The 21,308-nt window shown below is 36.1% G+C and overlaps 2 protein-coding genes across 6 annotated transcripts in view; one reads left to right on the top strand and one right to left on the bottom strand.

The window, feature by feature from the left end:
- pde5aa (phosphodiesterase 5A, cGMP-specific, a) overlaps positions 1–10,775 on the bottom strand; it is a 22,431-nt gene extending 11,656 nt beyond the window's left edge. For 2 of the 5 annotated variants that reach the window (XR_001634660.1, XM_016491698.1), the window contains exons 1-8: positions 5,610–6,108; positions 3,724–4,339; positions 2,049–2,138; positions 1,802–1,882; positions 1,486–1,575; positions 948–1,085; positions 700–767; positions 404–488 (exon numbers count right to left, since the gene is read on the bottom strand). Coding sequence is in view for 4 of the 5 variants with exons in the window: in XM_016491698.1 (XP_016347184.1) it covers positions 404–488; positions 700–767; positions 948–1,085; positions 1,486–1,575; positions 1,802–1,882; positions 2,049–2,138; positions 3,724–4,339; positions 5,610–5,938 (1,497 nt within the window). In the remaining variant the exon portion in view is untranslated. Of the gene's footprint in view, positions 1–403; positions 489–699; positions 768–947; positions 1,086–1,485; positions 1,576–1,801; positions 1,883–2,048; positions 2,139–3,723; positions 4,340–5,609; positions 6,109–10,548 lie in introns of those variants that run through there. The other 3 variants (XM_016491700.1, XM_016491701.1, XM_016491699.1) reach the window with 3 other exon arrangements.
- Positions 10,776–10,914: 139 nt separating this feature from the next.
- Positions 10,915–20,353, top strand: ppp2r2ca (protein phosphatase 2, regulatory subunit B, gamma a). Its single transcript, XM_016491697.1, has 9 exons — positions 10,915–11,605; positions 12,584–12,681; positions 13,854–14,028; positions 14,395–14,507; positions 15,787–15,964; positions 16,757–16,921; positions 17,989–18,158; positions 19,042–19,133; positions 19,369–20,353. Exons 1-9 carry the CDS (start codon positions 11,542–11,544, stop codon positions 19,658–19,660), a joined length of 1,347 nt encoding a protein of 448 aa, XP_016347183.1. The 5' UTR covers positions 10,915–11,541; the 3' UTR covers positions 19,661–20,353.
- Positions 20,354–21,308: the final 955 nt, after the last annotated feature.

Raw genomic sequence — 21,308 nt, 5'->3', positions numbered from 1 at the left:
ATGGAATGTAAGGACTGTTTGTCTAATGAAACAAGAAGGATTTTTCCTGTTATGATTTATTGTTATTTCTACACATTGGCTAATTTGTCCGTAACAGAGTTGACAAACAATACCATAAAGACATCTGTTTTTTCATTAAAAGTAAAAACAGGAAGTAACTTGTGTTTGGCAAGCACTGAATTATTAAAATTAAATATGTTTTCAATAAGATACTGAAAAAAAATCTGTTAGTGAAAAGTTTTTTTTCTTAACTTTCTACAATGCCAAATGTATCTCCAATTATAGAATCACCCATATGATCCCAATCAATTCATTAGGAAAAATATTTATACCAGCACTATGTGTTATGGGTAATATTATATAATTAGCAAAGTGATAAAGTGAATTAATCAGATAAACTTACAGGTCTGTTGATAATGTTCAGTGTCTCCATGGAGTTTCGCACATGCACGTCATACATGTAGCTGATGCCATTGCTGTCATAATCCCTAAAGATTACAGTTACACATTTAACTATGCTAAACTCATTATATACGTACATATGAATACAGAATGTTTTATACCTTTTTTGTTTGTTAGTATTAAAGAGCAATACTGAACACTATTATTATGTGACTTTCAACATCATTGGCTTAAAAAAAATAGGTACTTGTTATTTTGTGTATATCATGATCAAATTATAAATATACATTTATTTACCTTGTAGAACACTGGTCAGAGCAATTGCTTTCTTTATGCTCTATATGGACCATCTTTGAGAAAGGCCCCTGCAAGACATCAACAAAAAACACAGATCTCTCAGTATCAAGTGCAGATGTTTTTTAGTAGGTCAGTATTAAAAGAATTTTATGAGCTTCATGCTTTAAAGTTACCAATAAACAAATACAGCATCCTTTTTGTTTTAACAACGAATCATTGTCCATAAATTTGATTAATTCTTGTACTACCGTGGAGCTGTCGTCTGAGATGAAAACAGTACAGAATTGTGCTTTTGTAATTGGCAGGATGACAGCAGCCAGTTTGCTGAGCATGTCATCCACAGAGGGGTAGTCATGTGACACCAGTTGGGCCAATTCCAAAAGTACCTGTCAATCAAATGCACAATTATAACCACAGTGAATTATAAAAAGTGAATTTAAGATGAATCCCTAAAGTAGTGTGCAAAGTGGGATGTAAGTTAATCATTCATTATGGTGAATGTTTCTACATATATCTTAGTACCATATTATTACCCCATACAGTATCTGATATCATCACTTTCCCAATACAATAATTTGATAAAGTTGCAAATTATGTGTTTTTTTCCCCATGCTGTTGTATTGCAAATTGTGTCTTTTCTGTTTTAACATAATATTGTTAAAGTATCTTATTTCAAGCTAGAGAAAAAGTTCTTTGTGATAAGCATGTTATGTATTCTTCAGAAGAATCATTTTAGATAAGTACGTCACTTTAGATAACGTGTCTAAGCGAACGTCTGCGTGACACCTGGTTGCGTTTGCTCTCTTGTTCAGAACTTTCACACAGCTGGCTGTTTTCCAGGATCAGTCCGAACAACACCATGTGTGACGACAGCACCTAGAGACAAAAAGATGGCTCATTCTTTGACTCATTCAAGTCACATGAAAAAAAAAAGCATTTGTTATCTATTATAGATATGTGGACTGCCACATACAATTCTTCTATAATTCATACTCAATGCACTATGCCTACTGATGAAAAATGCACATGTGCTCAATATCATTGAATTTCAGATTATTGAAAGGCAAAATGTTTGCCATCTTTATTTATGACAAATACTCACTTTCTCATCTTGTTCTGAGAAAAAGCTGCCTACACATGTGCCTGGCCTGCTTTTGTTCACAGCCATGACAACACCTATAACCTGCCAATATACAATGGACCATTTCTTTAACAGACAATATGTCATATCACAAACATAAATATAATGAAAAAAAAGATATACAATCAGTCTTGTTAATGGTACTAATGCTTATCTGGGCATATAGCATAATGACAATATATTAATGGATAATCTAGGATTGTCCAACCTCCTTTTTGTGGTTCAGGATAGGCACACTGAGAATACTTTTGGGTCTGTCCTCTTCCCTCTCGTACAGTTCAATCTGAAATCTTGGATCCTATAAAAGCACAGTTAAAATCAATCATTCAGGTGATTTAGTAAACCACATCAATTTAAAACCTTGCATCACTATGTTATCTCTGAGGTGATGACAGTGTATGTTGTTTTATGGCTGTCTGCACAGGCAAATGTGAGAAATTTCAGAGGTGTAACAGGGTTGGAAACATAGAGAGGCCTAAAGATAAGAATTAAGTGGCTTCTGAGAGAAGAAATGCCAGTTAAGCACATATTACTATCTTTGCTATTCATTCTGTCTCTTTCTTCTCTGCTCACATTCTGTCAGCTGTCACAGTGCCAAATCAGGGTTTAAAGCTTAGATTAGGGAAGGATTTCCCTTCCCACGCACATGTCCCAAAGCGTATAAAGACTCGCAAGCACACACAGTCTCATCCCTTATTCCCACGCCTACTCATCTCCAATAAAAATATGCATGATTATATTGGTATCATATACGTTATTCTTTTTTAATTAATTGGTATGTCAACATTAAATATTTGATTGTGCATGCCCATTTCCCATTTATACACTGAGATTACCTTTGCCATCATCTAATGCTCACTTAAAAGTAATGTTCAATATGTAACACTGTTAAATGTAATCTTCATCAAACCTCATAATGATGTTCCATTTTCACATTATACTGCAATGTAGCAAGGCCTAAATTCAATTGGCCACTGTGAAACATTATTTTTTTTAAACTGTAAATAAGACAAAGATTATTGGAGTATGTTTTACAAGAAAATATAATTTCAATCTGTCTACTTTAAAATTTCATATTAAATGAAGTAATTAAATTAAGTAAATCCAACATCAAATGTTTTTTAGTGTAGCATTTAAAATGAGTTTTTTGTTTTGATATTAATTTATTTAGAGTGTTCATATTTTAATACATAATGTTTTCATATTTAATTTATTTAGAAATGTAGTATTTGACATTCGTCGGTTTATCTGCTTATCATACTGTACTGCATTATTTTGTGGTGCATAAATTCAATTGTAGCATTTAAAATAATTAATATTTTAGTTTTTAATTTTAATTTAATTAGACAAAACATTTCTGTAATTTATGGGCCATCGGCTATATATCGGTATTGGCTGTTTATTAATATCAGTGCATCCATAAAAAAATACAATACTGAAATCTAAATGGCAGCACACTATATTTAAGATATTTAACTTTATCGAAGCAAGACCACTCATCCTCATCTTCATTTTCAAACACGTTTAGCTAACACTTTGATTTCTGTTTTCATTATTGGAATTACATTATCATAAATATTTATTTGTTTACACATTTGCCACTATTGAATAGTGCAGTAAGATCTTTGAAGTCACCTCAGATCAAACTGTTAAAAGATAAGCTCTGAATAACTTGGCACATTATGGCAAACTTAAAGCACCTTGAATTAAAATTCAATCTATTTTTAGGACAAAGAATTAGTTCAGGTCAGTCCTGGAAAGCCTGAGTAATCTTAATCTTAGTGTTTCTGTTACAAGGGGAATCCTGGACCACAGTCCACCAGTGACCTAAACTGACTATGAGGCCAGATTAGACTTGACACGGAACACCCCTCATTTATTACCTCACGGGCATCACTGATGTTAAGTGGCCTCCCAGTGCTGACCACGTATCCCATAATGCACTTGTCCCACTCTGCCTGTGTGTAACCGTAGACAGACTCCTCATCTGATTGGAAGAGAGGACCCAAACACTTTACACCTGTTTTGTCCACCGTTGTCATGGAGAGACAGCAGCGCTGGGCCTGAGTGATCTCAGAAAGGTGCTGTAGGATCTGACAGATGATTTTGTTCTGTAGAGGTCTAATCAGACCACCAAAGAGTCGCATCATGAAGTTACAGGACTCGCCTCTTTTACACTGTCCTGCTGGTCTTGGGGAGTTCAGAGAATGTGGCAAACACTTTGACCTTGACACACAAGGTGAAAATGGAAAGTATGTAGACTGCAGTGATCGAGGAGAACGACCCCCGGCCCGATCCAGACACACAGGATCATCGATCTGATGGACAGAAAGGCAGGAGTGTGGTCTTTCCATTGTGGCAGGGTGCACATGTCCTCGAGAGGGCCCACACAGGGGGTGGGAAACCCTGCGTCTGCCAAGAATAGTCAACCTAGATCTTGGCTCAGTTATGAGGGTTTGGCCAGCTTGGGGTCTTTCTACACAGCCATGCATCCAATGTCTAAGAAGAGAGGAGACAAAACAGAGGGTAAAAGGCATTGTAATACTTTGGCGACAGCTATGTCTAAAGTATATAATATAAAGCCATCCCTGTTCAAAAAAAACCCAGCATGGGTGGTCAGCATGTTGTTGATCCACCAGACCAAATTTAAATAGAAATACGTACTAATTTAAGCCAGAATTTTTGCTGTCTGTGAGATCATTTGTGACCCTGGACCACAAAACCAGTCTCAAGTTTTTCCACCCTCAGATTCCCTCAGAGATAGTTGTATCTTGGCCAAATATTGTCCTATCCTAACAAACCATACATCAATGGAAAGCTTATATAAATTTTAATGAAAAAAGAAATTGACCCTTATGACTGATTTTGTGGTCCAGGGTCACATTTATGGTGTCTCTCAAAGAGAAGGTTTCCTTAATGGTTCCTTCAATTTAAAATGATTTTTTACAGCAAAACCCTGATATGTGGAAGTCGTTATTTGTCAAGATATTCACTCTCGCACTAGGCTCCTGTTCTTAATTGAAATGAAAAAGCAAAAGATTGGTAGTACCATATTAATAAACATTTTTTTCATTAAAAAGTGTTAACAAATTAAATAAAATATTAGTTATATATATATATACACACACACACACACACACATACATATATATTTACAGTATATTAAGTAAACAAATTAACAATGAAATGTGTAAATAAAAAAAATTCCCACCAAAATATTAAGCAGCTTTTTTTTAAAACAACTTTCTTTTTTTTACACTGATATAATAAATGTGTCTTGAGCAGAAAATCAGTTTATCATGAGGATTTTTGAAGGAACATGTGACACTGAAGACAGTAATGGCTGCTGAAAATTCAGTTTTGCTATCACTGAAATAAATTATAAGCATATTGAAACAGAAATTGTCTTAATATCTCACAATATTACTGCATTTTTGATTAAATAAATACAGCCTGGGTGAGCTAAGAGACTTCTTTCAAAACTTTAATATATATATAAAAGTTATATATATATAACTGAAAGTACTAAGCCGAGACTTCCCACAGTCGTTATATAAAGCACTATTTCTTTATCTGCTGTTCTATCCAGCACCACAAAGAACTTTAATCTCGTGTTATTTACAACCATTTTTCTTAAGAGTGTATAACTACTGTATGCAATGTTTAAACTTAAGACATGAAGAATAAAAAACCGTGATTAAAAATGCATCACATCACAAAATGTAACTTTTTCATACTCTCTCAGAACACATACAGCTACACTGCTCACCTAGAGGATCTGCTAAAGTAAGATCTGGCAGAATCTGAATGATCATCCAGCCATGCCTTCACTTTCTCGCTTTCCTTTCCCATCCTGAATCCCAGTCTCTGGGTTTTGGCCCCTGGGGTCCAGAGAGGTGAGAAGAACCATCCAGCACTGGTGATGACACTCTGTTCTTTCTCGCTGTCATTCCTCTCCACACATGAACCCTTCTCTCCATTCTTCCCCTTTTTAGCTGACTTGGATCTGGACCCTTGAGACCCCCTGTGGGCTGAGGTGACTCCATACCTCCCTTCAGCAGGCAGAGAGGGCAGAGACTCCGTATGCAGACATGGCATGTTTTCTCTCACCTTTCTGCTCTCCAAATGAAGATGCAGAAGTTGCTGGACCTTCCTGAAGGAGCGATGAAGAGAGATGAAAAACACTGATGCACGGTCTGTATCCAAGGAAGGTCAGAGGATTAAGTTTTGCTGTCACCAGCTACACTAACCTCACAACTCCGCACAGTGGAGGTGGGGGCTAATCTGTTACATAAAACTAATCCGAGAGATAACACCAAGAGGTTCTGTTATGCCCATTCAGGCAACAGGATTAGTGTCCCAGAGAACTATTAATGACTTTGCACTCTTGTCTTTAACTGCCTCTACCTGCCAAATAGCTATTAGAAAATGTCAAGTGGACATAAATAGACAAACCCCACATGATCCAAACTTAAGATAAATAAGCAAACTGATTAAAGACTGGAACAGGGCATGAGGACACAGTGATTACTGAACATGACACAGTTTCACTGAAAAAAAAAAGTTAAATTTGCATAATTTTTCTTTTGCAAGTTTTTGCACTAATATTTTGTTAAATATATTTTAAATATGGAATTAAGTAACTACTTAACTAAGTTACAAAATTAGCAAAGGGAATAAGTAAATTTAAGTGTTCAGAGTTTGATGAGTAATTTCTGCTTAATAATTTTAAGTTTACTCTGCAATACTCAAGTACATTTCAGTCATGGTTTGTAACCTTTACTCAAACAATAAAACACTGAAAAAAGCCATGCTATTGAAGCATGTAAGTAAGCAAGTAGACAGCTTGCTATCCTTTTCAAGATAATATGTCTACTCAATATGGATATTACCCAAATGAACACAGAGACCTCAATACTTGGTACACAATACACAATGACGGTAACAATCAGTGGATAGTGTTTGAGGATGAATGGGTCATTGAGTAGAAAATTAACTCCAGATGTCACAAAACAGCAAATTACTAAACCTAGCAACAACAGCGACCATAAAACAGTGTAAATGGGCCATTCTGCAGAATTGGTGCAAAGAAACGTCTTGGAATTTTTTTTTGTCTTTTTCCACAAATTTTGTATGTATGCAAATTGTATAATATCCAAGGTACACATTTCTAGTAATTGTGCAGTTAATTCTCGCATTGTATTTTCAGAAAGTGTTGGAATATGTTTCCTCTCCCCAAATTTGTCACTACCGAAACACAATAATATATAATTGAATAAGAAGGGTTATATTGACCTATTACGATTTTGTTTACATCTACCTTGTAAATTTATTTTTTGCTATTCTATTAAAAAGTTTTTAGAGGTAAATCAATAACAATTGCAATTTTAACAATATTTCAAGTGTGATTTATGTGATTTGTTGTATTTTGCATCTAATCTTTCTTTGTAAAAGGCATCAAGTTGATCACACAGATTTTAAAGGATTCATTCGTTTCGATATGCATAGAACCAAACATTATCATAACATCTTAGTTGATAATTCAGTATACTTTATTTTTGACAAAACATCCCATGTTTCGGTCATGACAGCACATTTTCGGTAGTGACAGTAATGTTTTGGTAGCTACCACATCACAAAACATAGTAAAATTGTATGTAAAATTTTATAAAATTGTACTAAACTGTACTAAAATTTTGTTTATTTCCCCCAAATAATGGATTATGTGTTTCCTTTTGTCACTACCAAAGCAATGATGACATGTTTCGGTTGTGACTGTTTCGGTAGTGACAATTTTAAGGAATAACACCCAAAAAACAATGATGAGACAACCAAAACTTCACCAAATGTTTCGGTAGTGACAATTTTAGATTTGTGAGCCTACGTCAAATATGCAAATCAGCACATGGTTAGCTAACACAGTTCTGAACAGTTTTACACATATACAAACTAAGTGTAATGGAATAACACCCAAAAAAGTGTGCTTAATTGCAGAAAAAAGGTGTTCGGTAGTGACGTTCCTTAAAGTTACACACAGATTTTCAGACTTTCGGACCTATCTACTCACACCTTGTAGCTTTAAGAGATAGGAATATTTCCTGATAATAAATTTAGGGGTGTCGTTAAAATCAGACTCAGTTACTTAACTTTTCTTTAAAAAAAATAAAAAAGATATTTTTATGCATTTAATGGAAAAAAATGCAAAAAAAAATAAAAATAAAATAAATTCAATATTGTTTCCATAAGATGAAATTTAGAGTTTAGGGTTCGGGACAGCCATCTCCCAATTGAAAGTACCCAATAAATGATGATTCTATATATATTAAGATTACTGATATTTTAAATATTATTGTGGGTTTCAATAGTTAATTGAAGGATCTTAGTAAACATCTAAGATTTGAAGTCTTAAATGCTTTTGTTTTTTCATTGTGGGACAGCAGTTTTCACCAATTCTGTAGAATGACCCAAATACAACTCGAAAACAGCAAAAGATTTAACCTTATTAATTATTCATGCCCCAGTGCATGATGGGAACAACGGGATCATAACTTTGATATTTACTTAAAGAATCCTTGTAAATATAAGAGCACAATTCCAAGTAAAATATACTACTAAGTTCCAACATTTTTATTTCTACAAGCTTAAATATAGTATTAATATAGAATTTACTCTTTACTCTTTACTCTTTTTATATATTATTGCCTAAACAAAATTATTTAATGTAGAAATTACATTTGTTTTTCTGCAGTATTTACTACACCACAAAATCATTTTTATCAGTGCTGTTTAATAAGGTAGAAATGACTTTTTTGTAAAATAACTTTAGAAATAAAATAATAAACAAGTGAATACATAAACAAATAGCACTAAAAATTACTGTAGAAACAACAGTGAGTGTTAAAAACGAAAAGCTTTGTTTAGGAAAAAATGCTAAAACATTTAAAGCCTCATATTATAATACTTTGTATATTATTTGCATAATATTTTTTTTTTTCATTTTAAACCGATTATGATTATGACATTTCAGACTCTCCAAAGATGTCATTAGCAGGAATTTCCAAGGATATGGTGGGTGTTTGTTTAAATTACATTTGTTTTTCTGCAGTATTTACTACACCACAAAATCATTTTTATCAGTGCTGTTTAATAAGGTAGAAATGACTTTTTTGTAAAATAACTTTAGAAATAAAATAATAAACAAGTGAATACATAAACAAATAGCACTAAAAATTACTGTAGAAACAACAGTGAGTGTTAAAAACGAAAAGCTTTGTTTAGGAAAAAATGCTAAAACATTTAAAGCCTCATATTATAATACTTTGTATATTATTTGCATAATATTTTTTTTTTTCATTATAAACCGATTATTATTATGACATTTCAGACTCTCCAAAGATGTCATTAGCAGGAATTTCCAAGGATATGGTGGGTGTTTGTTTCAAAAAAAAAAATGCAGATGCACGCAGAAAATCTTTAACCACATTCCTTTTTCTAGAAAGCACTTCCCTTTCCCCGAAGTTTAACAACTGCAAACTACTACAATGCAACAGGTTATAACTCATTTAAGAGGGGATTCCAAACGTCCTTATGTTAAAGTGATGCAATACTTCCACTTTAAGTCCACTAAAGCAAGTATAGTAGTTCTAAAGTATAAAATAATTATGTAAAGTATAATACTCACACGTATAATACCAATGCCCTGCCAAAACATCTCTTTGCAGATTTATTTGATATTAGCGGCCTCTACTGGTACTGTCAAGAAATAGAAATAAATAAATGGATAGATAAATAGAAAGCCAAGGCAACCTTTACCTGGGAGATGAGACTTGACGCAATTCCTGTCAGCTGGTTATCACGGATGAAGTTGAATTCTGCATCCAATTCATCGGCCTACATAAGTACTGTCCATGTGGTAAGAGTAGTACATTAACTTCTGAGAAGCGTTTATTAAACAGTTTTATAGGCTAACAGGTTTTTGCTGCTTTTAAGCGTTTTCTGTGCCATGGCACCAAATAGAATTGTAAAAAAATAAATAAAGACTGTTTCCAAACATGGTTTAGGTTCATATTAATGCATCATAAATAACTTACATTCATACCCCTCATACTTTAAAAAAAAAATAACCATAAAGGTGCGGTCACATTTAGCCTAACGTTACCTTGCTTAGTAACATCTCGCGGGCGAAATCCAATCCTCTCTCGAATGGGGTTTTCGGTTGCAATTAATTTATTTTACTCATTAAATGAAAACCACCATTCTAAAAATAAATAAAAAGAGAGAGACCAATTCATTTGCTTAATTGCATTTATTAATTTGTACGTTTTTCTTTCTATCCCAGCTTAATTGTTGTGGACTTTATCATGCATTTATGAATGACACTATAAAAGTGTATTATCTGTATTACTAAATTGGCATAGCTTTAGTTACCTCATTGTTTCCTTACAGAAACTCAAACAAGTGGTTCAGATGACTAGAAATGTTTATGCTTGTAGATCTACTATTTCCTTTTTTTACTTTTGACAATTTAGTTATTGTGCAATCCTAAACTTTCCCATCCTCCTATGTATTAATATCTACAAACACTAGAGGGAGCAACTCAGCAAGATTTCATAGCATCTTTCATGTTTTCCTTATTTTCCCATACTATTTCCTTTCATACAGTTAAGCCTCTTTTAACATTCATGTACAGTACATCTCCTTTTGCTTACCTCCAAAGTGTATTTTTGTCCTTCCGTCATTTGCATTTCCTTTCATCTGCTTTCCGTCTTCCATCCCTCCCATTTTTGATGTCATCTTGCTCCATTTCCCATCAGTCTCCTCGTGTCATATGTCTCACTCCAGTGAATATCTCTGGCTCCACAGCATCCCAGATTCTCTTGCCTCCATCTCTCTGATTTCCCCATCTCCTCTCCTTTCCAGGCTCATTCCTCTTGTCACCTGCAGTGGGAGGTGCGGCCGAGGGGAGCTGGGCTCTGATTGGCCGAGGAGGGAGGAGGCTTCTGTGACATCGTGATGCTGTGCAGATGCTCAGCAGCAGTGGTAATCGAGAAAGACAGGCTGGTCTCTCTCTCTCTCTCTCTCTCTCTCTCTCTCCCCCCTCTCTCTCCCTCCCCCCTCTTTTTCATCTTCCCTTTCTCTTCACGCACAAGCACGCATACACACACGCGCACTCCGTCACACTGCAGCAGAAGGGAGAGGACACACCGTGAAGGCCTCTCCTCTTCCTCATCATCCCTCCCATGAAAGGCAACCTGTCTCTCTCTCCTCCGCTATCCTCTGCTTTCCTTCAAAGACTACCGCACCCAGGAAGCGCCTGGAAAAGGACCTACCGCGGCACGAAAGAATACGGATCACTCACACACCTACATCCTCTTTTCTTCCCTCTGCATTTCTTGTTGCCAGGCAGTGTTGGCTGAGTGTCCGGACGTGTGCTCGAGCATGTGTGCATATGACAAGGTGCTTTTCTCCAGCTGACTGAACTGTGGTTTATTCATCCCATTTTTTCCTCCCTTTTCCCCGTGGCATCCTCATCACTCGCCACTCGTCTTCCTCCTGACAAAGCCGGACCATATCCCAGGATGCCGTGCGGCAGGCTACTCTGCTAGGCCGCAGCAGCATGGGCAAAGCACCGGGGGGGTGGGACAGCACGGATTGGACGGCTCTGCTCCGGACGGGCGCGCTTACGCACTCTGCCGCTTCCGATGGGTGAGGACGGCGAGAGCCCCAAAATCAATCACAGCTTCCTCCGAGACTATGTCACAGAAGGTATGTGCACACACCTGCATGATCCTCCCTCATCGCATAGAAGAAGAAGCACATCCCCTTCCCACTGCACACACACACACACACACACACACACATACTCAACCGTAATTTGATCCTGTTCACCTCTCTGAAGTCCTGAATATATCCTTCATATCAGCAGCTGTGCTGTAAAGTCTTTTAATTCAGCTGACTCATCAGACTTTGGTCACCTGGTCCCACCACACAACTGTTATTGGGTTACAGCATGCATTAGTGAGACTGAATAAAGCCAGAATAAAGCATGAGCAAACATGCATGGGAATAAAATCGTGTAGCATGTATTTTGAATTTTTCATCCAAGCAATTGCATATTATTCCTAAAGTTGTCTAGCAGTCGTTTGTATCTTTTGCAGGCCTTACCGTAATCACGTTAAAGAGCAGAATGCTTCATCAGGAGCAAGCCAGGCTGTTTTATTTAGTGGCATCGTCATTGTACTAACAGAAGCAGGAGTGTGACATGCTGTTTATCAACTATTAGGCTGTACAATGTGAAGATATATGCCCAGATGAAGCTCTTGAGTAAAAGTGTTTGCGTAGACAAAACCACAGTTGTGCTGTGCTAGCACATGCCCATGAACTTCTATTACTTTAGGTAATTTGTACCGTAAAATATTTTTTGGCTGGGACCTGCCACCTGCAGTTGTTCACAACCCTAAAATCTGTACATTTTCTATAATAGAAAGCAAAATTGTAGAAAAACAATTACAAATATTTGTTATTATTTTTCAAAGATAATAAGAATAGTAATAATAATGCATATATAGTACAAATATTGAATAATAATAACAAAAATAATGATATATATACATATATTTTATTATTATTAATAATAATGTATTGTGTACATAATATATACCGTATAATGTATATATGATATGATTAATAAATTTTTTTTTTTCTGCTAATAATTTTAACGCTATCTTCTTTATTTCTTTGTAGCTGATGTCATTTCTACAGTGGAGTTTAACCAGACGGGGGATCTGCTGGCCACAGGGGATAAGGGGGGGCGAGTGGTCATCTTCCAGAGAGAGACAGAGGTAGGTCAGACTGTGAGCAAAGCACTGTAGTGGGGGATTGATGATTGGGGAATAAAGCAGTGTTTTTTTAAGCATTGGAGTGAATTAGATGGTGAACAGTTTGACTCTGGGGGAGGTAAATAGCAAAGGTCATAATGGTTAAAAAATGCTGTGCTGCCAAAAATATTACATACACCTTTAACATGCATTTTGTAGCTCTGTAGCATAGGGCGCTGAATATGTATGAATAATTTCCATTGCCCAAAGAGCCTTATGACAGAATTTAAATAGATCAGGTTTAAAATACTTCTTAAAGACATAGTATCAGATATTGACTTTGATATAGAGCAGTCTAGTTCACAGATCACTGTAAGGTCTTCTCAGAGCATTGAATCAGTGCCTTTTCAATGTATTAACCCATATTTTAATCTAGATACTGAACAAAACACTGTTTTTTTTTAAATAACACACTGAAACCTACTTAAAGGTCAGACAGTAAAGAGATCCACTGTTTATTTGCTCTTTTAAATTTAAAACAATCAATACTAGCAATAATAAGTCTAAATTGACTACCAATAACAGATTTGTGACCCTGGAGCACAAAAGCAGTCATAAGTAGCACGGGTATATTTGTAGCAATAGCCAACAATACATTGTATGGGTCAAAATGATCCATTTTTCTTTTATGCCAAAAATCATTAGGATATTAAGTAAAGATCATGTTCCATGAAGATATTTTGTAAATTTCCTACTGTAAATATATCAAAACTTCATTTTTGATTAGTAATATGCATTGCTAAGAACCTCATTTGGACAACTTTAAAGGCAATTTTCTCAATATTTTGATTTTTTTTTTTTTGCACCCTCAGATTCCAGATTTTCAAATAGTATCTCAGCCAAATAGTGTCCTATTCTAACAAACCATGCATCAATGGAAAGCTTATTTATTCAGCATTTTTTTAAAAATTAACCCTTATGACTGGTTTTGTGGTCCAGGGTCACATTTTAACTTAAAAAGGGAATGCCATTATTGTCATGTATGCTGCATAAACCAAACTGTTTGTTAGAATGTTAGAAGACATTTTTATGAAAGTAAAATTCTAATTCAGAAATACTCTTAAGCATGAAATTGTACTATTATATATGTGCATAAGCATGTATACATTGTATTTGGGTCTTCTTTCTTACTGCAGTCTAAAGATGAATCTGAGGAGCTGGGAGAATCGGGTGAGTATAATGTCTACAGTACGTTCCAGAGTCACGAACCGGACTTCGACTATCTGAAAAGTTTGGAGATTGAGGAGAAGATCAATAAGATCCGCTGGCTGCCACAGCAAAACGCTGCCCACTTTCTCCTCTCTACCAACGGTAATCACACCACTTCCTGTCCATCAGGAGTTAATCTAGCCTCATATTTGTCCATGTAATCCTCCTAATTAGAAAATAACCCAATCATTATAAGATATAATTTAAGGCCTAATATTAAAAGGCACTGTGATTATTCTGTATCAGATATCAGACTGAAATAGTTGGGTTGAATTACATTGCACGTTTCTATCATCTGTAAGTACCTTTGAATCATAAGACATTATTAAAAGTATCATAAGCATGAACAATGCCTTTCAAGGCCACCTGCATTAGAAAATGGCAAATAAATATGTATTGATGTTTTGGTATAGAAAGTCTCCGTTATAAAAATGAATGGCTGATCATTTCTCAGGTATGTTCCAACAGATAAAACGATAAAGCTATGGAAGGTAAGCGAGAGAGACAAGCGGCCAGAGGGCTACAATCTGAAGGACGAAGAAGGGCGAATAAAGGACATCTCCACCGTCACCTCATTACGGGTATTTTCACAGCTGACATAGTCAATCCGGTGCAGAAGGATGGACTGGTTTGATTTAGCATTTGTTTTAGTCACTGATTTTTGTCACGCTCTATAATAACGTATTATACACGGCTCTCAGGAATCCATTTCTAATTGCTCAATCAATGCATTCTTTGATTAAACATTTTTTGTATAATGACCACTAAATTTATAATTGACAACTGACATTATTAATCTGCGTACAGTATCTGTTTCCTATGTACAGTATCTGTGCTAGTTTCCCATATTACTCTGTGGTCTTTTTCTTCTCACATGATGATAATAATAACTCAAATCAATATTTGAAGTCCAGTTTTTTTATTTATTTGGTAAGTAATGTAAGAAGCTGGATAATTTACAGTCAGCCGGTCATTATCGCAAAATTGAATTCATTTAGGGTGACATGAGATGTGACCGGGTCCTGATCTCCCTTGATAATGACCATCTGACTGTACATTAACACATAATGAATGACATTTAACGTCTCAGGTTACTTATGTAACCATGGCTCCCTGAGTAGGGACATTCTCCTCTGTGCCTCAGCAGCAGCGGGTCCTGAATCGCGGGAAGCAGATGGCTGCCCTTCTTTCCTCGAAAAGAGAGACAAACAAGAGCTGAGCTTTTTCCCTTGGAAAAAACGCTCGTAGAGCACGCTGATTGCCCCCTCGGAGGCATCGCGTGCGTGCTCTTCGCCCAAACAAATAACGCATAGATTGTGTGTGTCATCAGATGTTAAACAACGACAACACGGATGCACACATCCTTAAACGCTTTGGTAGTGCTCGCCATAATGAGATGAATAGAGATCGCTCTTACCACAGAAATGCACGCTTCAAACAAAACAGTCAATGAAGACGAAGAAGAGAATGATGTGTGCTCCCGGCGCCTATTTATACTATAGTCGCACCGGTAGTGACGTCATGGCTGTCGCCGGCCAACGAGTTGGTGTTTTTTCAATGTATGCTTCAGACACGGGTCACGACGAGGCGTTCCCCATAGCGACCCCTAGAGGACGCAGTTCGACGTTCCCATGAAAGGGAACATTACATTACATTATGCAACCTAAAAAAATCACTAGTTTTTATACATTCAAACAGATAGAAATTAAATGAATGAATGAAATGAATATATACAATTCTACAATATAATGTTTGTTAATTTATCATAGGTACAGTATTAGTTATATAGTGTTACCCTTATATTGAGTAAATAATCTAACATAAAAGAAGACTTCTGACGCTAAATCCATTTCTTTCAAGGTGCCGGTCCTGAAGCCCACTGACCTGATGGTTGAGGTACGGCCGAGGAGAATCTTTGCCAATGGCCACACCTACCACGTCAACTCCATCTCAGTCAATAGCGATGGCGAGACATATCTGTCTGCTGATGATCTCAGGATCAACATGTGGCACCTGGATATCACCGATCGAAGCTTCAGTATCCTTCATGTCAATCCTCCTGTCTATTCACTCACAGAAAAAAGAAAAGATAAAACTAAATGCAGCCAGTCATTATGACACTTTAAACTGGCTTATATATAAAACCAAAACGTTGCATCAGTTGAGTGAATATGGTATAAAAATTGTTCTGTTCCTGAACTGGATTGCTTTCATTTCTTTGCGTTCCTGTGACTGGACTGAAGGCAGAGGGTTTTGTGTTCCAGATTGCATAGTTCCTCTTCTTTTGAGCAGGGCTCTGACCTAGAAATAAAATATCTATGGAAACATTTAAATAATTCACCAAGGAAACACTCTCCTCTAAAACACATAATAGCTGCCTTCAGGAAAATTGTAGGTTGTGTGCTTTCTGCTTGCATGTGATGTGTGTGGATGAACTTGTACAGTATGTGTGTGTGATTGAGTGATTGAGTGAGTGAGTGAGTGAGTGAGTGAGTGCGTGCTCAGAATAATAATCATGCAACTGTAGAGATTTACACCAATCGGATGTATCTGCTGATGATACACTGTTTATAAGCCACGAGTGTCAGAATGTGCTTGCAGTTGTAGATCTTATGTGATCTGTTTCTTAAAAAGGGAACTAAAGCACCAAAACAAAAATATCATAAAAGTGGTCAATATGACTCTTTTATGACCAAACAGACCAAAATTTAAGCCATTATTCACTGAAAATCTTCATGAGAGTTCATAAAAGAATTAGGAATCTCAAACAGAGAAGAGCAGCTTTCAGAGCTGTAAATCAGAAGCTTTCCTTGACCCCTTCCCCTCTCAGACATTGTGGACATTAAGCCAGCCAATATGGAGGACCTGACGGAGGTGATAACAGCTGCAGAGTTCCACCCACAGCACTGCCACCTGTTTGTATACAGCAGCAGTAAAGGCACGCTACGCCTCTGTGACATGAGAGAGTCAGCACTCTGTGACAAGCACTCCAAAAGTAAGTATATGCTTCTTAAGCACATACACTGCATTACTTGCCATTCCGTTCAAAAGTTTGGGTCCAGTAAGATTTTATTTAATTTTTTGAAAGAAATAAATGCTTTTATTCAGCAAGGCTGCATTAACCTGGTCAAAAGTTGGAGTAAAGACATATACTCTTCTATTTCAAATAAATGCTTACCTTTTATTTGTCAAAAGAATCTTGAAAAATAATACATCACCGAGTGCACAAAAATATTAAGCAGCACAACTGTTTTCAACATTGATAATAATAAGAAATGTTTCTTGAGCACCAAATCAGCATATTATAATTATTTCTGAAGGATCATGTGACATTTTTAAAATTGAAAAAAAAAATAGAATTAAAATAAAATAATTAAAATAAAATAGAAAAGTTATTTTTAATTGTAATACTATTTCACAATATTACTGTTTACTGAGTTTTCTGAGATTCCTTGCAAAAAAAATTAAACTTTAAACGGTATTGTATTTACCGTTTTAAGATTACTTGCACACTATTACAGTTAACATGAAATCAAAATATATGCTTCATTTTGTCAGTTAATAATTAGAAAAGAAGACAATGCCTCGTGACAGATGAATCTCATACAACTATTCCCAAACATTGCCTTTAACCTTTCATTTCTTTATGCCCCTAAAATCTTTCATTTCAGAAATTCTTCACTTAGCCAGGACCTGTTGGAAGTAGCTTAGTTAAAAAAAGACAGCGGGAAACACTGAAAGCAATTAAGAAGAACAGCTGTGCTAGTTGCTGGGGAAATTCACGCAGATGTAGTGAGATTTAGACTTACAGCTGAATTAAAAGATAAGCAGACCACTGTTTTAAAGGTGTTTCATTGCTGTCATTAAGTGTAAAACCACTGAAACCATTCACCAGCAGTCTCTGACAGACACAAAATACCTGGTGATTGATAGCTAAAGTATTAAAAAGTTGAGCTAAATGGTATGGAGGCTCGTCGTGCTGATAAAAGCTGCCCCATCCTAACTATTTCAAGTGACTCTGAACTCAAGTGAGTTTGAATCTGTTTCTTCTCTTCACCTCAGTCTTTGAGGAGCCAGAGGACCCAGGCAATCGATCTTTCTTCTCTGAGATCATCTCGTCGGTTTCTGATGTTAAGTTTAGCCATAGCGGACGTTATCTGCTCACCAGAGACTACTTGACTGTCAAAGTATGGGACCTCAACATGGAGAAGGGCCCAGTGGAGACCTACCAGGTGGGTAACATGCAGGTCTTGGTACATGTCACCATAAACACATGATATTTGCAGCTCATATACTAGGTTAAACTATTTCTGGTTTATGAGGTTTATATATTTTTTTTCACATGAAAGACACTTTTTATATTTCTGTTCTAGTAAATAAGTTCATCCTAAATGGTCCTCTACTGTTGTGGGAAAGTTAGTGTTATTTATGTACTATTATAGTATTTTATACAGTAGCATATTTCTATATTATACTATAGTAGTAAAATTTTGATATTTTCATTTTTAAGTTTAAATAGTAGTATTTTTGTTATGTGCTTTTGTCATTTTTATTTATTATTTTTAATATTTGTATTTAGCTTTTATTTCGGTTTTAGTTTTAGTAATTTTATCACTTTAACTTAAACTTGTTTTAATTCTGTCAGCTGCCAATGCAATATTTCTACGTTTTTCATAAAATATTTATATTTTATTTTGTTTTAGCTTTATTTCGATGAACAAAAATTAATTTAATGATTTTTAGTTTTAGTTAATAACAATGCTAATTGAATCAATTCCAGTGGACTATTTATGTAAATCAACAGATTTAATAATCAATTGACTGATTTGATTCGCTGTGCTCCATTTTCGGTCTTGTTTATATTTATAGTGGAATATTCTGCTGTTCATCTCTGTCTTCAACTCTGTTATATAAATTAGAGTACATTCTTGTTTTTAGTTGTACTGTATTTATTATAAATTTATGTTTTTGTCTGATGTTCTCACCATCAACAGTTTCAAAGTAGTTCCCCAACACTTATCATCCCAGAAATGATTCTGCAATGCATTTTAGAATTAAACATGATAGAATTTTAGAATGACTTTAAATATATATGAACATTTCCTTGTGTGTTAGGTTCATGAGTACCTAAGAAGCAAGCTCTGCTCTTTGTATGAAAACGACTGCATCTTTGACAAGTTTGAGTGTGTCTGGAACAGCACAGACAGGTAAGCATTTCTGAGGCTTTGAATAATCATATTTTGATGCAATATAGGCTTATTTCCTGGTTTGTACTCATACCCTCTTTTTCTCTCTTCCTACTCTCTCGTATTTCCATTATGGTCTTTATCCTATTGATTTGCTCATTTGTTCCTCGTCCAAACTCTTGTTTACTCCGCATACCCGTTCTGTTTTATAACCATCATGCTTTGCTGTCTCTCACCTCACCGTTCCCCCTCCAAGTGTAATCATGACAGGAGCGTATAACAGTTTTTTCCGGATGTTCGATCGCGAGACCGGTCGCGGTGTTACCCTCGAGGCATGGCGTGAGAGCAGTAAACCGAGGGCCGTGCTGCGAACTCGCCGCATTTACACCGGGGGCCGGCGTCGGCGGGGTGACGTGGGTGTGGACAGTCTGGACTTCACTAAAAAGATTCTGCACATGGCTTGGCACCCGGCTGAAAATATCATCGCCATTGCAGCCACTAACAACCTCTATATCTTTCAGGACAGGGTCAACGCAGAAAACCTGTGACAAACCTGTGTAATGCTCTTCACAGGGCCACACACAAACCAACATGTACATATATCAAAATTATACTTTAAAACACAGAATTTTGGTCCTGTGGAGATGGACATAGTTGCCAGACCCCGAAAGTAAACAGATGGACTTTGCAGTTAAGCCGTTCCAGGAGAGCAGTTATGTATAGCCAATGACTTTATCTGATAACTGTTGGTTAATTACACAGCCAAGAATGTTGCCGATGAGCTACGGTACGTGGAATTTACGATCGACATCACAGTTAGCCAATCCCGGACTGCGGTGATATGTGATGGATGGTGTTGTCGGCCAATCCCTGACTGCTGATTGACAGCTAATTTGGGCTGAAGACCAGGAATGAGACCGCTCCACTCCTCTGTGCCAGGTTGCCATGGAGACAGGTTACTCAGTTGTCATGGTAACAAGAGTGCTCTGAGCAGTCTTCCTATCATGTGCTTCCCAAAAACTATCCCACAATGCATCTGCTATTCGAGCACTCATTTTACTTCACATCAGAACATGGATGCCTATACGACCCAATCACTATATCTCGCATTTGGAGGTTTTTAAATTCCAGTACTTGTCTCATGCATCCTAACGGAAGGATTGATCAACTACTTCATCAGACCACTGTCTTAACCTGGTTACACCTCATGATGGGTTACATTTACACTTGTATGGTAAGAAAAAAAAAAGAACGAGGGTATATCACACCACTAACACGCTTGCAAAAAAACCGATTTGTGCACAGTAACTGACATGCGTTAGGGTCAAACTCGGATCTAGTCTCTGGTTACACAGATTTCTGGGCTCTCACAGTGAAGCACTGCCTTTTTATTTATGATTGTAGCTACTCTACTGATACTGAAATTTAAACAGCCATGTTGGAAATACAGATGAAAATAGTGACACAGGCTACAAAACATGAAAAATCAGTTTGTTAATTTAAAGAATATTCCGGTAAATGCTTTACCGCAAACAGTAATTTTGACACCTTACTCTGTTTGTTTTGTTAAAAAAAATTGTAGAGTAATGTACTTTTAGTGGAAGTCTGTGGGGCATTCTGAAGGGTTTAAAAGCAAAATGTGCAGCTTGTATTTTTGTTGAAATGCTTATATGAGTGGTTCCCAACCTTTTTGACTCCAGAGCCTCTCATTGTCCACAAAAATGTCTGAAGACAACATTATTTTTCCAGTTGTTTGTGATTTACTGGGTTAGGATTTTATAAATATTTTTCAATCACAATTTATACCCAATAAAATATTTCAGAGCTTGGCATGATTAGAAAATAATGTACATTCAACATAATGTATATCAGAGTTTTAAGATTTTATTAACATTACTTTTGCAGGTCTAGGAATCACACTTTTAAAATTAGGCTTCCTCATATATGCAGGTTTTACAAAAACTAGAAATGCTGGTTCTTTAAAAAGAGAAAAAAACAATTGAATCAGTTTATTTTAAAGGGGTGGTTGATTATGATTTCACTTTTTTAACTTTAGTTAGTGTGTAATGTTTCTGTTAGAACATAAAAAAATGTCTGCAAAGTTCGACACTCAAAGTTCAATGCAAAGTGAGATTTTTTTTTTTAGCGCTAAGGACTACAAAAAAGCCTGGTAGGGACTACAACGAGCTTCTTCCC

Source organism: Sinocyclocheilus anshuiensis, unplaced genomic scaffold (genome assembly GCF_001515605.1).
Source record: "Sinocyclocheilus anshuiensis isolate Anshui unplaced genomic scaffold, SAMN03320099.WGS_v1.1 scaffold50, whole genome shotgun sequence".
Taxonomy (NCBI): Eukaryota; Metazoa; Chordata; class Actinopteri; order Cypriniformes; family Cyprinidae; genus Sinocyclocheilus; species Sinocyclocheilus anshuiensis.
This window is presented reverse-complemented; position numbering and strand designations above follow the sequence as displayed.

Bases quoted from the DNA above. Each gene is read 5' to 3' on its own strand.
- ppp2r2ca (XM_016491697.1), top strand. From the start codon at position 11,542: ATGGGTGAGGACGGCGAGAGCCCCAAAATCAATCACAGCTTCCTCCGA. The intron at 14,029-14,394 runs GTAATCACACCA...ATGTTCCAACAG, and splicing joins CTTTCTCCTCTCTACCAACG to ATAAAACGATAAAGCTATGG. The intron at 19,134-19,368 runs GTAAGCATTTCT...TCCCCCTCCAAG, and splicing joins GTCTGGAACAGCACAGACAG to TGTAATCATGACAGGAGCGT.